General features: G+C 43.8%; 1 protein-coding gene across 10 annotated transcripts in view; it reads right to left on the bottom strand.

Annotated features, from left to right (window-relative positions):
- LOC135511011 (stromal membrane-associated protein 1-like) overlaps positions 1-9,391 on the bottom strand; it is a 98,749-nt gene extending 89,358 nt beyond the window's left edge. For 4 of the 10 annotated variants that reach the window (XM_064932446.1, XM_064932445.1, XM_064932444.1 and 1 more), the window contains exons 1-3: positions 9,095-9,391; positions 4,502-4,635; positions 3,789-3,896 (exon numbers count right to left, since the gene is read on the bottom strand). In XM_064932446.1, the coding sequence (XP_064788518.1) occupies positions 3,789-3,896; positions 4,502-4,635; positions 9,095-9,212 (360 nt within the window). In that variant the 5' untranslated portion in view covers positions 9,213-9,391. The remainder of the gene's footprint in view (positions 1-3,788; positions 3,897-4,501; positions 4,636-9,094) is intronic. The other 6 variants (XM_064932453.1, XM_064932452.1, XM_064932448.1 and 3 more) reach the window with 2 other exon arrangements.
- Between the last annotated feature and the right edge of the window lie 11,358 nt (positions 9,392-20,749).

Below are 20,749 nucleotides of genomic sequence, written 5' to 3' on the forward strand. Positions count from 1 at the left end.
TAGTGGTAATACTATTTCCACAACTACGATTATTACTGATGTCTTATTGCTGTTGCTGTTAGTGGTAATACTATTTCCACAACTACAATTATTACTGATGTCTTATTGCTGTTAGTGGTAATACTATTTCCACAACTACAATTATTACTGATGTCTTATTGCTGTTAGTGGTAATACTATTTCCACAACTACAATTATTACTGATGTCTTATTGCTGTTAGTGGTAATACTATTTCCACAACTACAATTATTACTGATGTCTTATTGCTGTAAGTGGTAATACTATTTCCACAACTACGATTATTACTGATGTCTTATTGCTGTTAGTGGTACTACTATTTCCACAACTACGATTATTACTGATGCCTTATTGCTGTTAGTGGTAATACTATTTCCACAACTACGATTATTACTGATGTCTTATTGCTGTTGCTGTTAGTGGTAATACTATTTCCACAACTACGATTATTACTGATGTCTTATGGCTGTTAGTGGTAATACTATTTCCACAACTACGATTATTACTGATGTCTTATGGCTGTTAGTGGTAATACTATTTCCACAACTACGATTATTACTGATGCCTTATTGCTGTTAGTGGTAATACTATTTCCACAACTACGATTATTACTGATGCCTTATGGCTGTTAGTGGTAATACTATTTCCACAACTACGATTATTACTGATGTCTTATTGCTGTTAGTGGTAATACTATTTCCACAACTACGATTATTACTGATGTCTTATGGCTGTTAATGGTAATACTATTTCCACAACTACGATTATTACTGATGCCTTATTGCTGTAAGTGGTAATACTATTTCCACAACTACGATTATTACTGATGTCTTATGGCTGTTAATGGTAATACTATTTCCACAACTACGATTATTACTGATGCCTTATTGCTGTTAGTGGTAATACTATTTCCACAACTACGATTATTACTGATGTCTTATGGCTGTTAATGGTAATACTATTTCCACAACTATGATTATTACTGATGCCTTATTGCTGTTAGTGGTAATACTATTTCCACAACTACGATTATTACTGATGTCTTATTGCTGTTGCTGTTAGTGGTAATACTATTTCCACAACTACGATTATTACTGATGTCTTATTGCTGTAAGTGGTAATACTATTTCCACAACTACGATTATTACTGATGTCTTATTGCTGTTAGTGGTAATACTATTTCCACAACTACGATTATTACTGATGTCTTATGGCTGTTAATGGTAATACTATTTCCACAACTATGATTATTACTGATGTCTTATTGCTGTTAGTGGTAATACTATTTCCACAACTACGATTATTACTGATGTCTTATTGCTGTTGCTGTTAGTGGTAATACTATTTCCACAACTACGATTATTACTGATGTCTTATTGCTGTTAGTGGTAATACTATTTCCACAACTACGATTATTACTGATGCCTTATGGCTGTTAATGGTAATACTATTTCCACAACTACGATTAGTACTGATGTCGTATTGCTGTTTGTCCCACCATTGTTGTGTGTGTACTTTGACAATGTACAGTACCAGTCAAAAGTTGACAACTACTCATTCAAATGTTTTTTCTTTATTTTTACTATTTTGTAGAATAATAGTGAAAACATCAAAACTATGAACACATATGGAAACGAGTAGTAAAAAAGAAAAAAAAGAAATAGTTTTAAAACAAATCTAAATACATTTTAGACTTTAGATTAATCAAAGTAGCCACCCATTGCCTTGATGACAGCGTTGCACACTCGTAGCGTTCTCTCTCAATCAGCTTCACCTGGAATGCTTTTCCAACAGTCTTGAAGGAGTTCCTACATATTCAGAGCACTTGTTGGCTGCTTTTCCTTCACTCTGCAGTCCAAATCATTCAAACCATCTCAAATGCGTTGAGGTTTTGGGTGATTGTGGCGGCCAGGTCATCAGCACTCCATCACTCTCCTTCTTGGTCAAATAGCCCTCACACAGCCTAGAGGTGTGTTGGGTCATTGTCCTGTTGAAAAACAAATGATAGTCCCACTAAGCGCAAACCAGATGGGATGGCGTATTGCTGCAGAATGCTGTGGTAGTCATGCTGGTTAAGTGTGCCTTGAACTCTAAATAAATTACTGACAGTGTCCCCAGCAAAGCACCCCCACACCTCCTCCTACATGATTCACGGTGGGAACCACACATGCGGAGATCATCCGTTCACCTACTCTGCGTCTCACAAAGACACGGCGGTTGGAACCAAAAATCTCAAATTTAGACACCAAAGACCAAAGGACGCACTTCCACTGGTCTAATGTCCATTACTTGTGTTTCTTGGCCGGAGCAAGTCTCTTCTTATTGGTGTCCTTTAGTAGTGTTTTCTTTGCAGCAATTCCACCATGAAGGTCTGATTCACACAGTCCCCTCTGAACAGTTGATGTTGAGATGTGTCTGTTTCTTGAACTCTGTGAAACATTTATTTGGGCTGCAATTTCTGAGCCAGGTAACTCTAATGAATTTATCCTCTGCAGTAGAGGTAACTCTGGGTCTTCCTTTCCTGTGGTGGTCCTCATGAGAGCCAGTTTCATCATAGCGCTTGATGGTTTTTGCGACTGCACTTGAAGAAACTTAAAAAAAAGGTCTTGAAATTTTCCAGATTACTTTAAGACATGAAGGTCAGTCAATGATAGACTGTCATTTCTCTTTGCTTATTTGAACTGTTCATGCCATAATGTGGACTTGGTCTTTTACCAAATAGGGCTATCTTCTGTATACCATCCCTACCTTGTCACAACACAACTGATTGGCTCAGACCGATTAAGGAAAGAAAGAATTTCGACAAATGAACTTAAGGCACACCTGTTAATTGAAATGCATTCCAGGTGACTACCTCATGAAGCTGGTTGAGAGAATGCCAAGAGTGTGCAAAGCTGTCATCAAGGCAAAGGGTGGCTTCTTTGAAGAATCTCAAATATATTTTGTTTTGTTTACTACATGATTACTTGTTATTTCATATTTTCGATGTCACTTTTATTCTACAATGTAGAAAATAAAGAAAAAACATTGAATGAGTAGGTGTCCACACTTTTGACTAGTACTGTAGGTCATTTAACTTGCCATGTCAATAAAGTCGACTGAATTGAATTTGAAAAGAGAGACGAGCAAACCTGACAACAGAGAAGAAACAGAAAAGGAGATGGGCAAGATGGGAGTGAAGAAAAGACAGACAGACAAAGGAACCATGAAAAAGGAAAGGCACTTTAACAAAAAAGGTGAGGGGGAGAAGGACAACATGAAAGCAAAGAAGCACATCGCCTTATTTCAAATACGCCAACTACCCACACAATGAATACGTAGGCCTACACATTTGACCTACCTACCAATTAGTCTCGCTAGCTCGACCCCTACGGCTTTGAACTACTGTCAGTACTAGCAGGAGCCATCAAAAAGGCAAAACGGATGCCCATCCCCCGAAAAGGCTAGATACCAGATGATTTTAGACTTGAACCAGGCAGACCATGTGAATTCAGTCCGAGTTTGAACAGGAACAGCTGTTATTAAGAACACACAGCTGTCCTGTCAGAACAGCAGGCGGCCCAGCTCCCATGCTGCCTTGCACACTCCAATACAACCCAGGCACGCAAAAGGTGCCGTGTCCAAATGTGTGTCTCATCACAACTGGGTCCCAAGTGACATGGGAAGAGGAACTGTGTTGTGATGGGTGCTGGTCAAATGCAGATGCACACAGAGTGGTTCATTATTACTGAACACACACACACACACACACACACACACACACACTCACACACAGGGAGAAGAGAGGATACTGGTCGGTCTGTGGACGTCTGAAGGTGTCTGGGAGGTGGGCTTCGTACAGCTGTTTGGCCTTGTTGTTCCCCATGTCTACCATACTCTACACACACAGGAGAGAGATAACAGCCTTCAATATATCATTAGACATCTCTAGCTTCCTAATGCATCACATATTCAAGCAGAGGGCAAGGTCTTCAAAACAAATGGAATTTAAAGGAAGTGAGAAAGTGTCACCACAACTGCTTTGAAATGTTATATTTACATTCTAGTCAGTTTGTATTTGGTAATGACACACACACACACAGGCACACAGGCAGGCAGGCAGGCAGCCCCCCCCCCCCCCCCACACACACACACACACACACTGAAGGTAAATGCCACAGGAAGATGAGGAGAAAGATGGATTTGATAGGAGGAATGAATGATCTGAAGTTGGAATAATTACCCATCGGGAATTAATTAGCCATTAAAACAGCAATTAACATTCAGAGAGAGACGCAAGCTCCATCTACCCTGACAGACAACTCCTCAACAAACCACAGACAGGCCTACACTTTGAGTTTAATTTAACCCCCCCCATCTTCAAACACACAATTTTTTCTTAATCTGTCTAATTCTCACACACACACACACACCCTCAACCAAAACACAACACCCCCAAAACCACCCACAGACCTCATTGCCCGTCACAAACCCCCATGGTACCTGGATCTGTTCTTGGGTCCATTGGTCCAGGTTGACAGATTTGACTCTGGAGATGTGGACCCCCAGGTTCCTGTGGATGCCAGCACAGCGGATACACATGAAGACCCCCAGGTTCCACGACGCCCAGCGCGGTCCTACACAGAGGCAGACACACACACCGTTATTATTCTGCTACTGTACCAACTCCAGGAGGGTAATAGTTTGTTCCAGCCCAGCACTAAAACACTGATTCATTCAATTAGGCTAAGTGTGGTCCAGACTAAAGAGCATTGATTAGCTGATTAGTCAGAACCCCCTGCCAAAGATCAGCCACTGACTGACTATAGACCTGATCTGCCAACCTAACAAACACACACCCCCTGGAGCCTCGGTGAGTGACAGTGTAGCTTTCAAACTAGTGGAGACAAGCAGCCAAGCTTGAAATTAAGGCCACTGCCGTCAAACTGAGGACAGAGCTTGGTGTGTGTGTGTGTGTGTGTGTGTGTAGAACAGGGAAGCTGGTGGCTGTAGAAGACAGTTCTCTAGAAGACACTGACAGGTCGTCTCAGCAGCTTCCTACTCCTGGACTTGTCTGTGTCACCATTGTTCAAAGCTGTTGAAAATTAAATCCACCCAATCAATGACAAAAGTGCTTGAGGAACAAGTTGCAGTTGATCAAGTTGCACTCAACCACTGATACAGGGTTAGGCTAGATATTTGTCACCCCCCTGACCTGATCTAAGATCAGATAGGGCCTAAAGGTTAGTATTAGCAGGCCTATCTGATCTTAGATTTGTGGGTAGGGGGACAGCTTCTACCTCTAGCACTGGAGAACAGCGCTCTGCTGCTCCCTGGTGGTGGCTGGATGCAGTGCAGTCCAGGTTGGATTGCAAGGCTGTGGCACTAGTCCCCAGAGAAGGCCAGTCATGTTCAGAGAAGGACTGCAGCTACTCACACAGCATACACATATTCTACAAGCATGAATGGAACATTGGTAAACACTAGGGGTGAGCATCCTCCGTTTCAAGGGTTATTCCAAACGCATCTAGAAAGATGGCCTCTGATATGATACAGGAACGATGCGTTTTAGTTCGAAAGGGTTTCATTAGAGGAATGAAAAAATGCATTTCGGTTCAACATGATGCGGTTCGATGTATTAACATTTGTTGCATAAAGACATTCACTTAATCCATTGCTGACGGGCTTCAGAGCTGTGTGTGTATCAATGGTGTCTATGTTGAACGCAGGCACCTGGTCCTGTATCCACAAAGCATCTCAGAGTACCAGAGCTGATCTCGGATCTGTCTATATTAGTCTTATGCATTATGATCTAAAAAAGGCAAAACTCATCCAAGATCAGCACTGCTACTCAGATGCTTTGTAGATACTGGCTCTGAGCCATAGGGCTGACTGGGCATCTACCACCCCGTTATCAGATAACATTCAAATTACTAGGTTACTTCTGTCCTCTGAAGAAAATGAAGTAACACAAATTATTGGGTTGAGAGATCATAAAATGAGGCTTCCTCTCCATCGATTCCCTGACTTTCACCCACTGAGTTATTGGGCTTCTGGCACCACCTATTGGTGATAAGAGGAACAGTCGGCAGGCCTCATGAGGACACAGCGAAGATGGGAGAAGTTTCTATATTTATGGAGCACTTTCTCACAAATGTTGAGAGATGTTGCTAATCCCTCTTGCAGAAACACTGAATTTCCTGAATAGTGGCTCACAAAAAGGTGCTTCACAAAAACATGCAGGATATCAAATCAAATGTATTTATATAGCGCTTCTTACATCAGCTGATATCTCAAAGTGTTGTACAGAAACCCACCCTAAAACCCCAAACAGCAAGCAATGCAGGTGTAGAAGCAGACTAGGCGTCATCGTGTGAGTCTAACTTCAAAAGCCATACAATATATGGGCTTTGGCTCACACAGGCACGCAGAGAGGCAGAGAGGGGTATCCAGGGGGGGGGTCAGAACAACCCTCTGTGCCCATCTGGCCTTCTTGCTAAGCTTGCCGTGCCAACACAGAGAAAATCATGCCAGCGCAGAGAGAGTGCCTCTGCCATGCCAGATGATAGCCTACCAATAAACACATGCTACGGTCCCAGCACAAGTAGGCAAGTCTAATGATCGAAAAGGAAAGCACTGTTCTCGCCGAGGTTTATGTGCCTTGAGACACAGCAACGGTAGAGGTATACACTAACATTTGTTCACACACACCCTGAGAATTTAGGGCAGTGAGCACACAGTGCTTACAGGCACAGAGACACAGGCGGGCAGGGTGGAATTACAGCTGAGCAGCTCAGGTGAGTCACTCGTCACACGGCAGTAGTCAAAGCTACGGGCCTACACCCCACCTACTCACCAGTATTACAGGTCTGTCACACATAGTCCTGGCTGTCTAGGAACACACACCACCTAGCCCCCCCATCTCCCCGTTTCACTGCAGAGGTGGAAATTAAACGAGAGGTATTCTTCCTGTGTGGTCTGGGTTTAGTAGGCTAGGCACAACAAAGCCAACTGATAGTGTGTGATCAGATGGAGCTTGATGATGTAACCTATGAGCCACACCCACCCGGCCTGGGCCAGCCTATCAGAGGGCTGCTCTACCAGTCATGGGTTAACATGCCTCTGGGGTGTGTGTTGAGAGAGATGCCATCTCCCCCTTGCTAATACTAACTTCAGCACTAGCACAAAGGGCAGATACGTGGTATTGAGAGACATATTGACAGAAAGAGAGTCTGTGCCAGCTTGCGTATTTTACTAAATAGTGAGTGAAGCGAGAGTGCCTCAGGCCCTTGTTACTCAGTGACGTCTGAAGTCAAATGACTATCAACCCTTACTGCAGCATGACAACACGGAGGAAGAAAGCAGCTGGAAATATCTTCATCTGATTGCAGAGAAGAGTTGACCCCTAAGCCCGATGAAGGTCTTACCACTAATTCCCAAGTGTATAGTCCAGACTCCAAACAAACCCAGCTCTGATCTCAAAGGAATGGATATTGGTAAAGCAACATGGTGGAGACTGTCCTGAAACCTGAGTTGTAGGTGGGAAGCCATTAAAACAGAAACACAGTTCTTTGCCCCATAGTGTAGGTCATGGAAGGAGAAGCAGTGAAGGGTGCTGAGTAAGTTTTCTTTCCCATTGTGTGGACACTGGAGAGATAGAAACCAGAGCTTAGGCAATGAGAAGGTAGAGGGAGAGACAGTATGGGGAGAGGAGATAAGCAACACCCGAGTATGGAACGAGCCCTCTCTCTCTCTCTCCCGCTTTCCTTCCATTCTCTCTAACACAGTGCTAACAATTATGAGCTGACAGCATCATCTCTCAATCATAACCCATAGGCTATGCACACGCACACACACAATTTGCAGGAACAAATGCTTCACGACACACACACACACACTTAAAGTGGGGGGGGACGTAGAGATGGATGCAGCGTGATCATTCACATATAAAGCACCCCAAGGATGCAGCTTGAGTGGAGCTTTCACTTAATAAACAAACACTGACACTTCCTTTTACCTGACTGAGCTATAATGCAGTGTTACATAAAGCAGGATTACATAGGCTAAGAATAGAAAACAAATAGAACCATTCTACAGATTAGAGCCTGTCCAGGATATTTAGCAATGGGTGGGTGTATAGTGCACAAATTGGACAACACACTCCTGGGATAATACCCATGTAGGCCATACAATATATTGTATTCAGATAGAGGTGAATCTGGAATTTGAAAGAGCAATGTGTAGTGTGTGCCAGGTCAACTTGTGTCTGACAACGGATAGTGCAAAGTTGTTGTCACCTGTCCTCTTCCTGCATGTATCCCTCATTTTACAGCAAAACTCTGCTGTTCATTGGCCCTATCTGTCAATCAAACAACCAGCAACCCCCAACCACGTGAGAACCAGTCTGGACTGGACTCTCTCGGAGCTATGGCAACAACAGTCACATCTCAAAAGCCTAACTTTGAGACCAACCAGAGAAACTCTCGAGGGCAAAGCAGATAAGGACCCAGTGGTATGAAATATGGACACGTCATGCTGTTGACTGATCAATGCTCGCATGGTCATGGTCAACACACTTGTAGCTGATAGTGAAATGGAAATAGGGACTGTCCATAAACGAAAGGTAAATGTTAGCAAAACACGTCATCATGACGCAAGAGGCATTCATTAATCACAGATGGGTGGTTCGCTGAACTGAATCAAAACCTGCTTGACAGTCACTGCTACATCAGGATTGTATGATCCGCCCTTATTGACTTGTGTGCTGGCAATACTGGAGACTGATTACCCTCCGTTATCGTAGACTGGTCTCCGACATTGTTTTTCCGCTCATAAATAAATTGGAGAGAAGGACATCGGAGCCAATACCTGCTTTTTGTGTTGCTTCCATCGAGCTAGGCTAGCAAGCTATCAACCCTGTCAAATGGAATGACCGGTGTACCTTGGCTAGCTAGCCAATGTCTGTTAGCTTGCTCATTCACACTCAGGCAGAAGTCAAACTCCCATGTGTGGCTGGGTGGGATGGCGTATATGAAACCACAACCACTTGGTGGGTTAACCTAGCTTCACTGTCTGTATTTCAGCAGCTGAGATTACCTTTAGCCTCGCAGTCAGCGCAGTGCTTGTTGTCGTCCTCTCGGAGCATTTTGGACAGAATGGCCTGATGCTGCTCATTCAGTTTCTGGGCTTTCTCTCTCTCCGACCGCGTCGACATCTCTCAACAAGTTATGCTGCACTGTTCCTAAATAAAAACACCTACTGTACCCTTACCATCTGTGTCTAATTTACATGCATTAAAGGAAGACCATCCCTGGGTATGTGCAGCTTACTACAACCGTACTGCTCACAGCCAAGCTCAATATGGGGGCTTGTGTTCCGCTAGCAATACCACTGAGTCGTCACTAGTTACCCCAGCCATAAATGTATAAACCACGCCCATTTCTAGAATTTATGTTCTTAAACACTGATTTGAAACATAACATTAACCCTAGCCTTCAACACATTGCTAACATTGTACCGAACCTTAAATGAAGACCGAAAGGCAAATTGTTTGTATTCATGAATGTTTACGATACAGACAATTTGACTTTGTGGCTGTGTTAACTGATGGCAACCGTACAGACATGGGAACATCCGGGTTTGAATCTCCGTTGACTTTTATTTGATATAAAGTGTAACTGCAGACATTGGCTGTGTTCGAGAGGCTTAAAAGAGTGATATATCATGGGTACATTGTGATTGACTGACTCATCTACAAATAATATTGAATATTTATTTATGATGCAAGGTGATTTGTCGCTCAGTCAGTCTCACCTTTCGAACGCGCCCATCATCTCTCAGGCCCCTATCTACACTGCAAGCTACTGGTGGGTAAGTTTAGACCATCTCTCAGGCCTATTTCTCAGGCCTCTCCAACGCCAAGACCCCTCAATGTTATGACTATACTGCCACCTATTGGAGGGATGAGTTTTCGGTTTTGAATAACATGGTCTGAATGAAACTTATCATAGGGTAAATCCATTTGAATTAGATCCCTTTTTGACAGAAACCCTTTTGATTTAAACAAAACGTTCAATACATGTCTGCCCATGAAAGAAGTGGTCAGAAAGTGACTTTTTGAACCTGAATGACAAAACATTCAGGAGATAAAGGGGCTCAGTTGACCCTTTTTGAATACTCCACCATAAGGCATCCATTTCTTCATCACCGAAAAAGATAAACGGTTGAGTTTGATATAATTTAATAAAAGCTTACAAACAGTGTTGTCCCGCGATTGATAGGGTTAATGTGCTATCTTTTATCTTAAAATTGATGTGTAATCTGTTGACGTTGGAACTGTGGGAAAACAGTGCTCTGCAATAAAACAGTGGCGGGGGCGAAGGACACTGTGTACCGATGTCCTAGCCGAGCTAGCTAGCTCCTTCCCTCGTTGTAACATTAACAGACCTGACGGAAAACAGTGCTCGGCAGGCGGGGGCAAAGGACACTGTGTACCGATGTCCTAGCCGAGCTAGCTAGCTCCTTCCCTGGTTGTAACATTAACAGACCTGACGGAAAACAGTGCTCGGCAGGCGGGGGCGAAGGACACTGTGCACCGGTCATGGGTTCATTGTGTATTAGTTTAGATCTTGTGTGTTGTCAGTCGTTTGGACACAATCCTCTCTGAGGTAAAGAGAAAAAAGTATCCGCTTCATGTGTCAGGCCCAGAAGTGACGATCCTGGCTTTGGAGAGGGGCCTCAGAGATGATGGGCCATAGGGTGGTCTGCATACATAGAAGTATTTAGACCACTTGACTTTTTCCAGATTTTGTTACATCACAGCCTTACTCCTTACTCTGAATTGTTTCCCCCCCTCGTAAATCTACACACAATACCCTATAATGACAAAGCAAAAACAGGTTTTAGACATTTTTGCTAATTTATATTTAAAAAAAACGGAAATATTACATTTACATAAGTATTCAGACCCTTTCCTCAGTACTTTGTTGAAGCACCTTTGGCAGCAATTAAAGCATGGATTCTTCTTGGGTGCCACAAGCTTGGCACACCTGTATTTGGGGAGTTTCTCCCATTCTTCTCTGCAGATCCTCTCAAGCTCTGACAAGTTGGATGGGGAGCGTTGCTCCACAGCTATTTCCAGGTTTCTCCAGAGATGTTAGATCGGGTCCAGGCTCTGGCTGTGCCACTCAAGGACATTGAGACATTTCCCAAAGCCACTCCTGCATTCTCTTGGCCAAATGCTTAGGGGCGTTGTCCTGTTGGAAGGTGAACCTTTGCCCCAGTCTGAGGTCCTGAGCACTCTGGAGCAGGATTCCATCAAGGATCTCTCTGTACTTTGCTCCGTTAATCTTTGCCTCGATCCTGACTAGTCTCCCAGTTCCTGCCGCTGAACAACATCCCAACAGCATGATGTTGCCACCACCATGCTTCACCGTAGGGATAGTGCAAGGTTTCCTCCATACGTGATGCTTGGCATTCAGGCCAAAGAGTTTAATCTTGGTTTCATCAGACCAGGAAATCTGGTTTCTCATGGTCTGAGAGTCTTTAGGTGCCTTTTGGCAAACTCCAAGCTGGCTGTCATGTACCTTTTACTGAGGAGTGGTTTCCATCTGGCCACTCTACCATAAAGGCCTGATTGGTGGAGTTCTGCAGAGAGGGTTGTCGTTCTGGAAGGTTCTCCCTTCTCCACAGAGGAACTCTAGAGCTCAGTCAGAGTGACCATTAGGTTCTTGGTCACCTCCCTGAGCAAGGCCATTCTCCCCCGATTGCTCAGTTTGGGCGGGCGACCAGGTCTAGGAAGAGTTTTGGTGGTTCCAAACATCTTCCATTTAAGAATGATGGAGGGCACGCTGCTCTTGGCGACCTACAATATTGCAGAAATGTTTTGGTACCCTTCCTCAGATCTGTGCCTCGACACAATCCTGTCTCGAAGCTCTATGGACAATTCCTTCTTCCTCATGGCTTGGTTTTTTCTCTGACATGCACTTTCAACTGTGGGACCTTATATAGACAGGTGTGTGCCTTTCCAAATCATGTCCAATCAATTTAATTTACCACAGGTGGACTCCAATCAAGTTGTAGAAATATCTCAAGGATGATCAATGGAAACAGGATGCACCTAAGCTGAATTTCGAGTTTCATTGCAAAGGGGCTGAATACTTATATAAATAAGGTATTTCTGTTTTTAATTTGTAATACATTTGCAAAAATTCTAAAAAAACAGTTTTTGCTTTGTCATTATGGAGTGTTGTGTGTAGATTGCTGAGGATTTTCATTTGTTTAATCCATTTTAGAATAAGGCTGCAATGTAACCACATTTGTAAAAAGTTAAGGGGTCTGAGTACTTTCCAAAGGCACCGAATGCAGCTGGACCCCTCTCTTTTTCTTGAGGTAGCCAGTGCTCCCAAATGCTGCTTGCAGAACACAGCAGCAAAGGACCATTTCCAACTATAGGACCCAATCACAGTAATGGTTTGAGACAGCTGACAAGAGCCCTGTTCAATAACATAAAAATCTTTCCTCCCCAGGAATTCAGATAATTGATAAGATGACAGCAAAGGAACCATCCTCCAGGTTTCTCCAATTCAAACTTTGAGATATTCAAATTTATTATTTTGAATAAATGAATGTGCCATTTTATTTCAGAATCTAGACATAGTCCATATTTAAAGCACAATATAATGAGTATAATGACACCAAGATATTGTCTGTGTCACAGATCATATCAGAATAAAATGTTTATAGCCATTTACTTTATGTTCGTATTCTCATCTTTAATTATTTCCTGTTCTTGTTTTCATTGTCGAGAAGGAACCTGCAAGTACGCATTTCGTCGGACAGTGTATACCATGTATATATTCGGTAGGCTATATAAGTCTAATAAAAACTTTAAACGTAACTATAAGTCTACAAAAGGCCTAAAATGAGCAAGATCTACTCAGGGTTTTCTAAAGCGAGGCGGCTTCAGTTCGCATTCCAGCACAGGCTTCATCCGTACGACGACGGTGGACATGACTCGCTTGCAGGCTTGTAACTGCGCATGAATGTCGCACTTGGCTCGTCGAATGCGGAACTCTTTATTGAGATAATGATGAAACGTGAATCCGTGGGCAAGTCAGTGACACATTTGTGCCCAAATTAAAGTTATCTTGAAAATGTAGCAGGCTATCGTGTGAAGTAGGCTTTTAGAAGTGCCATCTTCATTTTATTACTTTGGTGTGCTTTGACGTGGTATCAATGCACAAGCACCCTTTTTCCCACTCCTATGTATCCATAAAATCGTACAGAAGTTTTTGTGCGTGAAGTTTCAAATGCATTTGTAATCACTAAATGATTCATGTGATAGATATTTGATCATAACTATTATTTAACACACAAAACACATTTGATTAATACAATATTTAATCATTTGTCTTACTCAAATGAAGTAGAGGATGACAATCTGATTTCAGGCAGGGAATCTGATTTCATTGGCCCTCAACTGGTGGCACAGACACTTCATAGAGCCCCACAGTGGAGGTGTCATAATGTTCATAAAACCTAGTGGTCAAACAGGGACATTTTTCCAGTTGTTTTTCCACCTTTCATTTTTCCCATAGGGGATTCTGGAAACACCTAAAATAAGGGCTCTGTTTCATATAGGCTTACCCTGGCGTGGTATGTAAATCTCTCTCAGACAACGTGACTTTTATAATATATTCGGCTCTATTTACTTGAAAACGCTAATTAGCATTAAAGTAGACATCATGCAAGACTACAAATCCCTGCAAGCTCCTGAATGCCATCTCTAGCTGACACCTTTGCTAACAGGTACTGTCTCAATATAAAACTTCCACAAGACAGTTCCCAGACTTGTCCATTTAAAGACATTTAGCCAATTTATTCATTACTACATTTAGCCAACATTCAATAGTTAATTCAGAGGTTCTTACCTTTTGCCTCGATTCGGCAGTCTCATCCAGATCATCATGGCATTTGTAGTTCTAGAGATTCTTACCTTTTCCTCGATTCGGCAGTCTCATCCAGATCATCATGGCATTTGTGGTTCTAGAGATTCTTACCTTTTCCTCGGTTCGGCAGTCTCATCCAGATCATCATGGCATTTGTGGTTCTAGAGATTCTTACCTCTTCATCGGTTCGGCAGTCTCATCCAGATCATCATGGCATTTGTGGTTCTAGAGATTCTTACCTTTTCCTCGATTCGGCAGTCTCATCCAGATCATCATGGCATTTGTAGTTCTAGAGATTCTTACCTTTTCCTCGATTCGGCAGTCTCATCCAGATCATCATGGCATTTGTAGTTCTAGAGATTCTTACCTTTTCCTCGATTCGGCAGTCTCGTCCAGATCATCATGGCATTTGTAGTTCTTTATGATAGCCACATTAGCAGCTAATTAGCGGTTCATTTTTTTTTGCACATTTTTTTTTTTGGGGGGGGGGGGGGGTAAATTTAGGCGACTATATTGATAAGTCACCTTGTCCGAGAGAGATTTACACAGTTATCAAAACCTCATGCCAGGTAAACCTACACAAACAGAGCCCTTATTTTAAGTGTTTTCTAAACATTTATGGTGAAAAAACAATAGGAACCATTTCCCTGTTTGACCACTAGGTTTTATGGGTATTATGACTATTACTATTCAGCATAAATGTAGTAATGCTGCCTTCAAAACAACTGGGACCTCGGAAATCTCCGGTCATCCAACCCGGAATTCCACTCAGGCCTCTTTCTAGAGCTTCAACATTCCGTCCTGAAGATCACGGATGTCATGATTTGACCTCATCTTGAAAGCACCATTAGCCCTGAGTTAGCCTGCCTTGGAGCAGGTTAGATCTGAAGGATTCATTGCCATATAAATATACCTGGCTCAAAGGTGAGCCACTTTCGTGGGACCAGTTATCCCAAGTTGAACTCAGTCGACCAAGGTTACTTTGCTTACTCCTCAAACTACATTCATAGAATATGGCTCAGGATGCATCGGTTTCCAAAATAGCACACACTGACAGATATACTGTAGGGTAAACACAGAGATACTGTAGGGTATAAATATTACCAGGGCAAGCCTGTGCCACATACACACAGGGTAATAATACACTGCTCAAAAAATAAAGGGAACACTAAAATAACACATCCTAGATCTGAATGAATGAAATATTCTTATTAAATACTTTTTTCTTTACATAGTTGAATGTGCTGACAACAAAATCACACAAAAAGTATCAATGGAAATCAAATTTATCAACCCATGGAGGTCTGGATTTGGAGTCACACTCAAAATTAAAGTGGAAAACCACACTACAGGCTGTTCCAACTTTGATGTAATGTCCTTAAAACAAGTCAAAATGAGGCTCAGTAGTGTGTGTGGCCTCCACGTGCCTGTATGACCTCCCTACAACGCCTGGGCATACTCCTGATGAGGTGTCGGAAGGTCTCCTGAGGGATCTCCTCCCAGACCTGGACTAAAGCATCCGTCAACTCTGAACAGTCTGTGGTGCAACGTGGCGTTGGTGGATGGAGCGAGACATGATGTCCCAGATGTGCTCAATTGGATTCAGGTCTGGGGAATGGGCGGGCCAGTCCATAGCATCAATGCCTTCCTCTTGCAGGAACTGCTGACACACTCTAGCCACAAGAGGTCTAGCATTGTCTTGCATTAGGAGGAACCCAGGGCCAACCTCACCAGCATATGGTCTCACAAGGGGTCTGACGTTCTCATCTCGGTGCCTAATGGCAGTCAGGCTACCTCTGGCGAGCACATGGAGGGCTGTGCAGCCCCCCAAAGAAATGCCACCCTACACCATGACTGACCCACCGCCAAACTGGTCATGCTGGAGGATGTTGCAAGCAGCAGAACATTCTCCACGGCGTCTCCAGACTCTGCCACGTGCTCAGTGTGAACCTGCTTCCATCTGTGAAGAGCACAGGGCACCAGTGGCGAATTTGCCAATCTTGGTGTTCTCTGGCAAATGCCAAACGTCCTGCACGGTGTTGGGCTGTAAGCACAACCCCCACCTGTGGACATCGGGCCCTCATACCACCCTCATGGAGTCTGTTTCTGACCGTTTGAGCAGACACATGCATATTTGTGGCCTGCTGGAGGTCATTTTGCAGGGCTCTGGCAGTGCACCTCCTTGCACAAAGGCGGAGGTAGCGGTCCTGCTGCTGGGTTGTTGCCCTCCTACGGCCTCCTCCACGTCTCCTGATGTACTGGCCTGTCTCCTGGTAGCGCCTCCATGCTCTGGACACTACGCTGACAGACACAGCAAACCTTCTTGCCACAGCTTGCATTGATGTGCCATCCTGGATGAGCTGACTACCTGAGCCACTTGTGTGGGTTGTAGACTCCTTCTCATGCTACCACTAGAGTGAAAGCACCGCCAGCATTCAAAAGTGACCAAAACATCAGCCAGGAAGCATAGGAACTGAGAAGTGGTCTGTGGTCCCCACCTGCAGAACCACTCCTTTATTGGGGGTGTCTTGCTAATTGCCTATAATTTCCACCTGTTGTCTATTCCATTTGCACAACTGCATGTGAAATTTATTGTCAATCAGTATTGCTTCCTAAGTGGACAGTTTGATTTCACAGAAGTGTAATTGACTTGGAGTTACATTGTGTTGTTTAAGTGTTCCCTTTATTTTTTTGAGCAGTGTATATACCCTCTCTGTTCGATAGGCAGTGGCAAGGCAGTGGTGAGGTACAATAAAGAAAGTAACAATGACCAAACTGGTTCCTCTTTATTTCATGACAGTGAATTAATTTTTTTTCTTAACATTTCAGCTGAAAGTGTCAGGTAAACTCTTGTCAAGTCGGGATCAACATCAGCACATTATTAACACTAAATGGGACCACAAACTCTTCCCTGTCAATCAATTCTTGACAATTAAAACAGATGAGGAATGGGGCTGGAGAAACATTACCACTTTCAAATTCATCGGCATAGCTATGGATGCAAGGACTGACCAGCCATAAGATGAAAAGCCTATACAGAGTTCATAAACAAACATTGGTATCACAAAAAGGTTTCTGATGGGTCACGACAGTTGAACTAAGCTCATTAGGCATTTATAAGTTATATTTAAGCAATAAGGCACAAGAGGGTGTGGTATATGGCCAATCCGTTCTCGTTGTCTGTGCCGTTCTCCAGGGGTAATCCTAAAACTCAGGTCCTAAACCAAACCGGTTTAGTAGACAGTGGGGGTAAGCAGACAGTCCAGGTTACAACAGGAAATCACACAGATATTTATCTCACTCGTCACGACTCATTCTCTGCCCCTTTGTGCAGGCCGCTTCCTCTTTTATCCCCAAGTACTCCCTGGCTTAAAGACCCACAGGCTCGCCTCGTTGGGGTAGGAAGTCCATATAAGGCTCGGGGGTGGAGCCAGCGGGCTGAAAGACATCTCCCTTCAATAACCACTCCCCTCACCTCTCCCTGCCATCTGCCGCAATATATTTAATGTTTTAGATTCTTCAAAGTAGCCACCCTTTGCCTTGATGACAGATTTGCACACTCTTGGCATTCTCTCAACCAGCTTCATGAGTAATGTATTTCCAACAGTCTTGAAGGAGCACTTGTTGGCTGCTTTTCCTTCATTCTGCAGTCCAACTCATTTCAAACCATCTCAATTGGGTTGAGGTCGGGTGATTGTGGAGGCCAGGTGATCTGATTCAGCACTCCATCACTCTCCTTCTTGGTCAAATAGCCCTTACACAGTCTGGAGGTGTGTTGGGTCATTGTCCTGTTGACAAACAAATTATAGTCCCACTAAGTGTAAACTAGATGGGATGGCGCATCGCTGCAGAATGCTGTGGTAGCCATGTTGGTTAAGTTCTCCTTGAATTCTAAATAAATCATTGACAGTGTCCCCAACAAAGCACCATCACACCTCCTCTTCCATGCTTTACGGTGGGAACCACACATGCGGAGATCATCTGTTCACCTACTCTGTGTCTCACAAAGACACGGCGGCTGGAACCAAATTCTCATATTTGGACTCATTAGACCAAAGGACAGACTTACACTGGTCTAATGTCCATTGCTTGTGTTTCTTGGCCCAATCAAGTCTTCTTATTGCTGTCATTTAGTAGTGGTTTCTTTGCAGCAATTCGACCATGAAGGCCTGATGCAACCGGTCTCAACTGAAAAGTTGATGTTGAGATGAGTCTGTTACTTGAACTCTGTGAAGCATTTGTTTTAGCTGCAATTTCTGAGGCTGGTAACTCTAATGAACTTATCCTCTGCAGCAGAGGTAACTCTGGGTCTTCCTTTCCTGTGGCGGTCGTCATGAGAGCCAGTTTCAGATGGTTTTTGCGATTGCACTTGAAGAAATTTTCAAAGTTCTTGAAATTTTCCGGATTGACTGACCTTCATGTCTTAAAGTAACGATGGAATGTTGTTTCTCTTTGCTTCCTTGAGCTGTTCTTGTCATAATATGGACTTGGCCTTATACCAAATAGGGCTATCTTCTGTAGACAACTCCTGCCTTGTCCACAACACAACTGATTGGCTCAAATGCATTAAGAATGAAAGAAATTCCACAAATGAATTTTTAACAAGGCACACCTGTTAATTGAAATGCATTACAGGTGACTACCTCATGAAGCTGCCAAGAATGTGCAAAGCTGCCATCAAGGCCAAAATCGAATCAAATGTAATTTGCCACATGCGCCGAATACAACCTTACAGTGAAATGCTTACTTACAAGCCCTTAACCAAAAATGTGGTTTTAAGAAAATACAAAAATATAGGTATTTTTTAAATAAGAGATAAGAATAACAAAGAATTAAAAAGCAGCAGTAAATTACAATAGCGGAGCTATATACAGGGGGTACCAGTACAGAGTCAATGTGTGGGGGTACCGGTGTCGAGGTAATGGAGGTAATATGTGCATGTAGGTAGAGTTATTAAAGTGACTATGCATAGATAATTACAGGGAGTAGCAGCAGCGTAGAAGGGGGGGGGGGCAATGCAATTAGTCTGGGTAGCCATTTGATTAGCTGTTCAGGAGTTTTATGGCTTTGGGGTAGAAGCTGTTTAGAAGCCTCTTGGACCTAGACTTGGCGCTCCGGTACCGCTTGCCATTCGGTAGCAGTGAGAACAGTCTATGACTCGGGTTGCTGGAGTCTTTGACAATTTTTAGGGCCTTCCTCTGACATAGCCTGGTATAGTGGTCCTGGATGGCAGGTAGCTTGGCCCCGGTGATGTACTGGGGCATACGCACTACCCTCTGTAGTGCCTTGTGATAGGAGGCCGAGCAGTCGCCATACCAGACAGTGATGCAACCCGTCAGGATGCTCTCGATGCTGCAGCTGCAAAACATGTTCAGGATCTGAGGACCCATGCCAAATATTTTCAGTCTCCTGAGGGGGAATAGGTTTTGTCCTGCCCTCTTCACGACTGTCTTGGTGTGCTTGGACCATGTTAGTTCGTTGGTGATGTGGACACCAAGGAATTTGAAGCTCTCAACCTGCTCCACTACAGCCCCGTCGATGAGAATGGGGGCATGCTCGGTCCCCCTTTTCCTGTAGTCCACAATCATCCCCAATGTCTTGATCACGTTGAGGGAGAGGTTGTTGTCCTTGCACCACACGGTCAGGTCTCTGACCTCCTCCCTATAGACTGTCTCATCGTTGTCGGTGATCAGGTCTACCACTGTTGTGTCATCAGCAAACTAAATGATGGTGTTGGAGCTGTGCCTGGCCATGCATTAATGAGTGAACAGAGTACAGGAGGGGACTGAGCACGCACCCCTGAGTGGCCCCCGTGTTGAGGATCGGCATGGCAGATGTGTTGTTACCTACCGTTACCACCTGGGGGTGGCCCGTCAGGAAGTCCAGAATCCAGTTGCAGAGGGAGGTGTTTAGTCCGAGGGTCCTTAGCTTAGTGATGAGCTTTGAGGGCATTATAGTGTTGAACGCTGAGCTGTAGTCAATGAACAGCATTCTTACGTAGGTGTTCATTTTGTCCAGGGGGGAAAGGGCAGTGTGGAGTGCAATAGAGACTGCATCATCTGTGGATCTGTTTGGGCGGTATGCAAATTGGAGTGGGTCTAGGGTTTCTGGGATAATGGTGTTGATATGAGCCATGACCAGCCTTTCAAAGAATATCATTGCTACAGACGTGACTACGTTGCTACGGGTTGGGCAGGTTACCTTAGTGTTCTTGGGCACAGAGACTATGAAGGTCTGCTTGAAACATGTTGGTATTATAGACTCAGACAGCGAGAGGTTGAAAATGTCAGTGAAGACACTTGCCAGTTGGTCAGCGCATGCATGGAACTGCTGATGCTCTCATGCACGTTTCAGTGTTTCTTGCCTTGAAGCGAGCATAGAAGTAATTTAGCTTGTCTGGTACGCTCGTGTCACTGAGCAGCTCTCGGCTGTGCTTCACTTAGTAGTCTGTAATAATTTGTGAGACCTGCCACATCCGATGAGCATCAGAGCTGGTGTAGTACGATTCGATCTTGGACCTGTATTGACACTTTGCCTGTTTGATCGTTTGTTGGAGGGCATAGAGGGATTTCTTATAAGCTTCCGAGTTAGAGCCTTGAAAGCGGCAGCTCTACCCTTTAGCTCAGTGCGAATGTTGCCTGTAATCCATGGCTTTTGGTTGGGGTATGCACGTACAGTCACTTTTGGGGGGACGTCCTCGATGCACTTATTGATAAAGCCAGTGACTGATGTGGTGTACTCCTCAATGCCATCAGAAGAATCCCAGAACATATTCCAGTCTGTGATAGCAAAACAGTCCTGT

This window comes from Oncorhynchus masou, chromosome 23, assembly GCF_036934945.1.
Source record: "Oncorhynchus masou masou isolate Uvic2021 chromosome 23, UVic_Omas_1.1, whole genome shotgun sequence".
In the NCBI taxonomy this organism is placed as follows: Eukaryota; Metazoa; Chordata; class Actinopteri; order Salmoniformes; family Salmonidae; genus Oncorhynchus; species Oncorhynchus masou.